General features: G+C 34.5%; 1 protein-coding gene across 1 annotated transcript; it reads right to left on the bottom strand.

Moving 5' to 3' along the window:
• Positions 1-540: 540 nt before the first annotated feature.
• LOC146924122 (putative zinc metalloprotease EGY2, chloroplastic) lies at positions 541-9,159 on the bottom strand. Its single transcript, XM_085709148.1, has 11 exons — positions 8,817-9,159; positions 7,018-7,149; positions 4,660-4,710; positions 4,440-4,550; positions 4,280-4,354; positions 4,077-4,182; positions 3,890-3,983; positions 3,361-3,514; positions 2,770-2,977; positions 2,448-2,608; positions 541-1,008 (listed from the first exon to the last, which is right to left on the bottom strand). The coding sequence occupies exons 1-11, from the start codon at positions 9,024-9,026 to the stop codon at positions 760-762; spliced, it is 1,551 nt and encodes a 516-aa protein (XP_085565274.1). The 5' UTR covers positions 9,027-9,159; the 3' UTR covers positions 541-759.
• Between the last annotated feature and the right edge of the window lie 566 nt (positions 9,160-9,725).

The raw sequence follows: 9,725 nt of genomic DNA, 5'->3' as shown, positions 1-9,725 counted from the left end.
AAGAGAGGAAGAAAAATGCATAAGAAGGTTGATTAAATCGAAATTTATTAAACCCCGACCACTACCAAAAAAAATTGAAATTGATTAAATGTTTGTAGAATTTAACATAGAGGATATACGTGTCATTCGATAATCTTATTTAGGAACGCAGTGTTATTTTCACTAATATGCATTGTATGAGGGAAGGAATTGTAGTATAATTTAAGCATCTCCAAAAAGAAAGGAATGTAAATCCACTCTGTTTAATATATTACACATTGTGAAGATTGTTAAATATTGTTAGTTTTATTTACGATAATTAGGAATTAGTTGAGTTAGTTACTCAATCAGTTAGTGAACTTGAACTCTATAAATAGGGCAATTATGTGCACAACTCACTATCTTTCAATGTGACTCCTTTTGAGGATTTTCTCTTATTTCCTAGCTCTCAACCATCTAAAGTCAATTTCCTGTGATTCTAAGAATTCTAATACACATTAATTCAGCATATTTTAGCAATACAAGATTTTTTTTCCAGTGATGAAAATTTTCAACTAAACATTTCGCACTGAACAACTGGAATTTGACATTAAAAGAAAATCGCCCATTTGTTAATGAATTATAAATTACAAAAGTGCAGTCTAGAATTTTGAAGTTTTGCAAATGAACCAAGGGTATGTTTTGATACATTGAAAATCCTACCGTATACTGAGTTTCAAAAAATCATGCACTAGCACTCCATAGTGATGTTGCCAGAGTGTATGCATGTGGCCACTGTTTCTAGAAACTTGCAAGGGTTTCATCTATAAATGGGAAAGGGTATGGCAAGCATACTAACAAGCCTAAGAGCAAAACTGTTATTCCGAGAGCAACATACTTGTCATCAGGTTCAGTTATTTCATCTGATAGAGGAGAAATTGGACCTCTTTGCAAGAAGAATATCAGAACTACCCAGTAGAAAGCTACATCATTAAGCAGTGATGACAGTCCAAGCAACACAATCGAAAATCCTGTGAAGCGAATTGAAGCCTGTGAAATAGACTTAAGTTAGAATCTTACACATAAAAAGAAGTAAAGGAAGGCAATGATATAAATGGAGAGCTTCAATAATAAAACTTTAGATGTTTAAATGTCTAATAATTAATGTTATTAGTTTTAGAAATGTATATTCATACATGCAGGTACATAATCAAGAGGATCTCCACTCAATTAAATATCCTAATAGTATTATTTAAGAAACTAGCAACTCGAGAGGATAAAAGAATTTGGAAAGCCTCCTCCAATTGGACATTTACAGTTATGAGTGCTTATGAAAAGGTGCCACCAAGATTTAAAGGTGCCACCAAGATTTAAAAACTTTTTGTGGAGGGAATGTATAGATGTGCTACAAACTAAAACAAGAGTGAGAGACAAAGGGGTTGAGTGACCTTATGTCTGTACGGTTTGCGAATCAAGCAAGGAGAACACTTGGCCTCTTTTCCTTAAGTTGTCCTAGAAGCGAAAAATGGTGGCTAAAATATGGCTTGCAGAATACCTCGGAACCAAAACTGACAGCAATACAGCTTGACAGTTTTAAAACCTTATTTTTCGCTGCAGGTTTGAAATAACACTCATTAATCTGGCTATGGTTCTATATAGTCTATGGCGGAGTCGAATGCTATGCTTTGGGAGTCCATTCAGGAGAAGCCAGACCAGATTTTGGCACGAGCCCAAGCAGACTTGGCAAGCTGGAACACGGCTAGAACAACTGCACACGGTGACAGTAGATTTGACACAGGCAGACAGCAAACGGCTGCTGTAATTTGGCAGAAGCCGAGAGCTGTTTGGATTAAATGAAACACTGATGTTGCGTTTTCTCAGTACACAGGAGGCATAGGTCTTGGTATATGCATCTGGAATGAGCATGGAGAGTTTATCCAAGCAATAACAATAAACTATACCAAGCTTTTGATGTTCATAAAGGTGAAGCCTTGGGTCTTTGGCATGCAATGATCTGGATACATGAACTACAATTGAATAATGTCATCTTTGAATCGGATTCTAAAATGGTGGTGGATGGCATTAACCATACTCAAGTGAATGAAACCAAATTTGGAGCTATTATTTTGAAATGTAAAAATAACATATCTTCCTTTTTCAACATATTAATGTTGTGTGTCTAAAGAGGCAACCCAATGGAGTTGCTCATAACCTTGTTAGGGCGGCTGCATCACAATCTTGTTCTCGAGTTTTCAGTCATGATCCTATTCGTATGTCTTTCGGTCCAAAAAAGAAACCGGCAAATCATGTTTCACTTTTTACTTTTACTTATTGCTTATTAAATGTGATGACTGAGTGGTTGAATTCAAATTATCATTAAACTTTGGTTAAAGTAGAATTGATCAGAAGTATCGATTTTATCTCAAATGGAACAACCATTGGCCAAACCTAAGAGTCAAGATCAAAATAATACTTATTAAATGCGATACCTTTCTTCCCCATATGGCAAAAGAAATTCTCCCTCCATCAATTTCTCCAGCGGGAATACTGTTGATGGCATTGATGAGGAGTCCTGCCCAAGCCCAGATCACAAGAGGGTTGATAGAAATTGGAGTTCCTTCCTTGAGAACGTTACCAAGAAACAATCTTGCTAAAACAGTACATAAAGAAAAAAGTCATTACATGTTTATTTTCTAAAATAGTGAAGCAGCAAACAAAAAAAAGTGATACATGCAGTAAAGATTTCCACAAATGAATGCAAGCTTAAATTTATCTAAATTTCTGCACGCTTATCAGAAGCATATAGCTTACCAATGCCGCCAGCTAGAAATGACTCGTGAAACACAGAAGCATCAACAACAACACCAATACCGTCACTTGGAGGTATAACAAAACCTAGAAGCAGAAGAACAAGACCCAATGCAAATCCGGCAATTGGTCCAGCAGCTGCAATCTTGAGCAAATCTTCACGATTAGATACTATGCTTCTTATCCTTGTAATTGAACCAAAAGAGCCTATCTGCCACCAAATTAAGCATCAAAATTTCTGTTACAGTAAAACGTGAGAGATAGTACATATAAACAACCAAAACAAATTGACCAATACCAAAATCGTACATGTCACCAAATTTTGTCAATTTGAATCTTGAAAGCATTCCATAACATATTAAATTATGTGGTTTGAAAAAACAGGTACATTTCCATCCCTAAAGTTTATTATATGCATCCTCTGAATAGTTTATATTTTATTGAAGGAACTCTAAGTGCTTTACATGATATATATTAGATGGAAAGCATGATGCACTTTATTAATATTTGTCAGTTAATTGAAGAAATATATTTATAAAAAACAGACACACTCGCACAATTGATATTAAAAGATCAATATTTCTATCATACAACCTGCCAGCTAGGAACAAAGTACGGGACTCCAAGCTTAACTCCAAGGTTTTGGGCAACTAGAAAGTGACCAAGTTCATGTACCCCGATAATAAGTGCAGTAACAAGGGCTCCAGGTAGGCCATCCTTTAACAAATTCAGATTGTCAACAGTTGATCTGGAACATCAACAATAATATTTTGGTGAAACCTCAAAATGCATCTATGATATGAAACAATATTAGTCAACCAGAGTAAAGACAGGTTGTATGATTTATTCCTATGAAAGGTGGAACAGAATTCATTATTAATAGCTAAAGCATTTACTGAGAACATCCTGTTAAATAAACATAAAGCCTAAAAGATCAATATTTTTGTACCCAAACATGGTATTTGTTAGGACTATCCTTGAAATTTACTTGAAGGAATGAGCGCATAAAGCTAGATCAGCACAGAAAACAAAACCACATGACAATGTTTTGTAGGGCAATACACTTCCCCTAAGAGATAATAGAGTATGAAGTGACAAGAAAAGGTACAAGAAAAATGCTCACAATAAATCGGATTGCAAATTGGGGACATTGCGAAGCAGTAAGGTAAACACTGTGACGATTCCAAAAGACGCAGCACCAAACCACTCAGGTACAGCTAAAAAAGATAAGTAATAGCATAAGTACAACCATGAGTAGAAAATAAAAAAGAAGACAATGATCCACAATTTTGAAGGAGTTAAGTAAGTACGAGTTGTCTCTGGTTGTAAAGTAGTTCTTGGAACGACAACGGCCACTGGCTTATCATCCTCAGGATTGACTAGAAGGAAAAGCCTGTATTCATCTCCAAATTTATCCTATAACAAATGTTATGCAGATATCTAGTTCAGAAGTTATTTCAACATGGAAAAACTTAAAAACACACTTAAGAAATGAAACAGAAATATGGCATACTTGCAATCTCTTTGATATCTTATCATAACTTTTAGAAGCTTTCCCTCGCAGGTTTCCTTTGAATAGCACTCCACCCTAGCAGAAAAATCAGGACCCAATCTTCATGCAACAAGACCTTTGAGCATATGAAAAACTAAATAGAGGAAAGATAGGCACACACCTCGTAAGGATCTTGGCTTGTTACAAAAAAAGTATCAAAGCCAAACACTTGATTTTTAAGGATTTCGATTTTTTCCTTGGGAATTTTTATTACATCATCCAGTTGTTGAGGCTGTTAGGGACATATAAAGGACAGAAAGAAAAAAAGAAAAAACATAAGAGATATGAAAAAAGGGAGAATGCCTCTAACATAGGAAATATTGAACATGAAATATAATCACCTTCACACCTGGCAGAGGTGATCCACTGGCAACTTCTATGTTATCCGTATTCTGTTTTGATCACAAGCCCAAAGTACAATAGATGAGAAAATTAGGACATAATGCTCCTTACTCTTAAGAACAGAGTTTCAACTTTCTTTTTTTTTATTTTTCTGTTCATGATGGAAAAGATTGTAATTTTGGAAAATGATGATTAGCAAATGAGATAATCTTTATCAATTTGGCTAGCAACTTGATGACTTATATACTAAGTTGTAAGCAACATCAACTACTGCAAGTGTAACTAACAAAAATCAGGTCCTGTTTCAAGGATTTAATTTAGACAAATAACAAAGACATGGACTAATTAGGGAATATATTTATGACAATCTTCAATGTGAGTTATGAATATCCTCAATGTGAAACTGAAACCAGGAGCATTTTCATCAAGCAATTTGACTTTGTCGTCACAAAAGTGACAAGTACAAATCCACAGAAACAAATATGCTTAATTGCAACTGAAAAGGGGGAAACCCTTCTTTCATGAATTATGAGTATATAAGAAAATGATAGAAAAAAAAATCTGCACAACAAAGAAGGGAACACACACAAAACACACTACGAAAAAGTGATATAACACAAAAAAAATTGTGGATCGACACTTTTACCCACGTCCATGGAAACAGTCCAACCAAATATTCATCATCTCAAATAAGATTAAAAGTTCAATAGAAAATCAGTAACCCTCTCCACTATGTGTACCACCCCAAAGATTCGTATACCCTACTCAAGAGTTACAAGGAATAATAAACACGGACTAACAAGAGACACTCCTAATACATGACCGCTCACACATGCTCATTTCTCTAGAATTTTATTTAACACTTCACATGACCCTTTATATAGTGGCGGGTTGTGAACTTTACAGCCAATGAATAAGTGGCATTATTTACTTTTCACATTTTCCACACCATTGAAAATTTTGAACTTCTTCCAAAGATGGATGAGTATCAGAATCACTCACTAGAGTTATGTTTCTCAATTTGAATAGTCAAAATAATAACCCCAAAAGCATAGCAATTTATTATGCATTGGAATCACTCACTTGAATTTATGTTAGAAATTTCAAATCGGTTTTCGTAACAATTCCACCCTCAATTAAAATTTCCAATCTTCTTTTCGTCAGAAAAGTTTACTTTATAATACAAAATTGCTATTACTGCATTCCCTTAACAAAGTTTTCCCTTCTAAATATTTTTCTTCTAGTTTTATTCACTTGTAGGACCAAGCCCTTATGTACTATACACCTTGCAAACCTACTTTGGACCATCAAACTTCTACTCAAGTGATTTCATCTCTCCAAAGAGACGATGTTGGCATCAGCAACCTTGCATCCTGGGACATATGAACTGCAGCATCGTGGAGCTTTAGTCTCACACTCTCAATGCCTTCAACATCCATTATGTTACCATTTCCTAACTTGAAATCCCCAAACACGCCATTAGTCTTTACGGTGTCGAATATCCTCAATCTTGGCAAATGTGTATTGGGGAAGTAGAACCCATCACCAATTCTGGTTTAACAATCACTTCTGTAATTTAATAGTTCTAACCACATTTGTTTGAGAGTTGTCATCATCTTTATTTATCGTAGAATAATAGGATCTCAAACAAATGTGTTCTAAACCAAGACTTTGTTATCGTAGAATAATAGGATCTCAAACAAATGTGTTCTAAACCAAAACTTTGATACCTCTATTGGGAAACACACGCAAAACACACCACAAAGAAATTGTAGAGCAGACAAAATTTACTTGATTTGGCAGCTATTTATTGTGTCCATGGAAACACTCCAACAAACTATTCAATATCTCAAATAAGATTACATGCTCTACAGAAACTTGAAAATCCACCCCAAGTTGTGTTACCATACAAACTTGAGTGCCCAACTCCAGAGTGAAAAGAAATTATTAACAATCGCAAACTATACAGTATAGATACTTTCGCTGTAGGTGGATCACCCATATACTTGGTTTCTTGACTCAATGACTTAGATGTAGATGCTTTAACTCTTCAGAGAGCCCTTCTTTAGAGTTGTGGGGTGTCCTTCAACAATGAAGAAGTGGACATTAATTGCTTTTAACATTTTCAAAACCTAAACTCTAAAAAAATCATCTCCTTCTTCTACATATCAATGTGAGCTTCTCAGTAATCAAAAATATAATTCCAGGAACATAGTATTTATTTTTCCCATAAGCAATAGCGCTTTTGGAAGTGCTTCAACAAGACATAAAACAAAAGGAAGAAATGAAACAGTAATACGCAAACTTTGTTGACATAGCTATTTCATACCAAATTGAATATAATAGTCAAGCATTACCTGCACATCATTTTGATTTGTATTTTCATCAGTAAACTTGTTTAGCTGTTCTGCATCTACAGGTGGAGGGTTACTTTGCTCAGAGGTATCCTCCAAAGATTGTGTTTCTCCATTTTTATGTGCTTCTTTCTCCTACGTAAGTTTAAAAATTGTATTGTCAAGGAAAAGGTATGAAAAAACAAAGGTCAACATGCAGAGCAAATAACCATTCTTTCTACAATGTGTGAATGTGATGAGATGCATGTAAAATAATATGCACATGTACAATGATAACTATGCCACTAAGAATAATATGTTTCTATTTGGTTTTGCTGAAACAGTCACATCCTATATAAAAATAAAAAGTTTTTCCTTCTTAAACATCACTTCTGATATTCAATTTAAGCAAATAATTGAATTTGCAATTCTGATTTTCTCACACTACCTTTCTATCTCATCACTTTTATACCTCCTCACCCTTTGTGTCTGTTTCCTTTTCCTATTACATAATCTACCACTTCTCTCACTTTCTTTCCTCTAACTCTTTCCGTCGTGCATTACCCACAACCCATATCCAACTTAAGATATCATTATTCTTTAATTTATACTCCCTTCACAACATCATTTGGGACCTGGGATCTTAAATTCTTCAAGTTGTAAAAGCAGCTTCATCAAATGAGTTGTATCACACCAAAATCCAAATGAGAAATGATTCTTTAACAATTCATTTTAGACAACTTTTGCAACAACTTTCTATGTGCTTAACGTGATTCCAATATATGTTAAAGAATATACATTGTTTCGAAACTCATTAATAACTTCATTAACCACAATTGTCAAGTGTTTAACTACATGTAGATTTGAACACCTGAAAATTTGTGGTTGATCACGTCCAAATTTGTGGTTAATAAAAGGATTAACTATGATTTTAGTCCCTCCAATTATAAAGTTTTTTGGTTTTAGCCCCTATAACCTTTTCTGTTTAGATTAACGCCTGCAAGTTAAAAAATTGTTACTTTTAGTCCTTGACAGCATACGTAACTCAATAAAATCATGCCACATTGCCCAATATGTTTATGTCAGGGAAGCAACAATTTCTGAATTTGCAGTGACTGAACCCAAACAAAAAACTTATCGAGACTAAAACCAAAAAAATGTTATAATTACAAGAACTAAATTCATATTTAAGCCTCAACAAAACTACATCGATGATGTTCTATAATACAACTCAGTTAGTAACTGGAAGTATGTTGATACGCAACGGGTTTGAACCCCAGATTACCCACTTTTCCACACTTAAGTGTGTGAGTCTCATCACCAGGCTAATTTACCAAAATAGAATTACATTAATGTTTAACGAGTTTCAACAAGTCGTATATTCATTAATCATCTACTGAACTTAATTGTGTGCGTGTGTTTTTTTTTTTTTGTGATTGTGTTAATCACTTAAATAACACAACTTAATCCAAATAGTCTTGTAATCTCTGTTGCACAAACACTTCTGATTGAAAGACGCCGACACTTGTGATTACATTAAATTCATTTTCTCAAAAATTTATTGGTGTCAATGTGTCAGTGTCAGTGTCGTGTCCAATGTTTGTTTCCGTGCTTCATAGCTTGTAATCAAATATGCATGCTATACCAAAATGCCACCACTCATAACGAATCCAATTATCTTACTTAATAAAGAGAATCAACATGCAATGAATTTTGCACAATTATTACAAACATCAATTCAAATCAAAATAATCCTTCATTACTCAGTATATATCAAACTTCAACAATGAATACAAAAACAGAAACTGAAACAGATAAAGTACCTCGTCTTTATCACCATCAGACTCATTAACACTACAAGCAATCCGTCTTCTTCTTCTTCTTCCTGTAGGAGGATTCAACTTCAACGAACTCGAACGCGAATTACGAAAACGATTAGAAGGATGAAAACGAAGATTGAATTGAAAGCAAGAAGTGCAGTGGGAGAGAGGAACGACGCGGAAAGTTGAAGGTGAAGGTAGTGAGAGATTCATGGTTTTCGATTTGGTGAAGAGAATGAATCTAAGAAGAATGAAACCCTAACGCCATTAAAAAGGAATGAGAATGAAGAAAATGGGAGAGAAGTTAAGAACTGAAGTTGAGGTAGGAAGAAGAAGGAAGCGACGCGAGGCAATGAGAACCAATTATCCGTTATTTTTATTTTTTATTTATTTTGTTGATTAAAATAATTAAATAAATATAAAATACGCGCGTAAAGACATAATGTCACACAAGTCCAATCCGTTTTGTACAGCACTTGTGTGACATTATGTCACAGTGACATTAAATCTGGGCCACACAATACACATTGTCACATAACATCTGGGCCACACAACACATACAACACATCTGAGCCACACAACACACCACTTTTGTGTGGCCCAGATTTAATGTCACCGTGACATAATGTCACACAAGTCCAATCCGTTTTTCTAGGACTATGAGTAGGACAAATGGAGATGACGAAGTTATGAGGACCAATAGAAGAACTTATATAGATTTAGATTAGCGCTTTTTTATCTGCAAACTAAACTATAAATAAATCCTTTTTTTTTTAAGGAACTATAAATAAATCCTGAAAAAGTATATATTATTTATAGACCATATACATTTTTTTTGAAGAAACAAAAATGGAATTTATATTCACATCAACAGAGACTCCTCCTTGGCACAAGGCGTACCAAAAAGGCTCT

The sequence above is a fragment of the Medicago sativa genome, chromosome 5, assembly GCF_051527215.1.
Source record: "Medicago sativa cultivar Bolivia chromosome 5, Bolivia_mono, whole genome shotgun sequence".
Classification (NCBI taxonomy): Eukaryota; Viridiplantae; Streptophyta; class Magnoliopsida; order Fabales; family Fabaceae; genus Medicago; species Medicago sativa.
Note: the sequence above shows the minus strand (reverse complement) of the source record. Positions and strands in the feature narration are given on the sequence as shown.

Bases quoted from the DNA above. Each gene is read 5' to 3' on its own strand.
- LOC146924122 (XM_085709148.1), bottom strand. From the start codon at position 9,026: ATGAATCTCTCACTACCTTCACCTTCAACTTTCCGCGTCGTTCCTCTC. The intron at 3,515-3,889 runs GTGAGCATTTTT...TTGATGTTCCAG, and splicing joins AATTTGCAATCCGATTTATT to ATCAACTGTTGACAATCTGA. The intron at 2,978-3,360 runs GTTGTATGATAG...ATTTGGTGGCAG, and splicing joins ACTTTGTTCCTAGCTGGCAG to ATAGGCTCTTTTGGTTCAAT.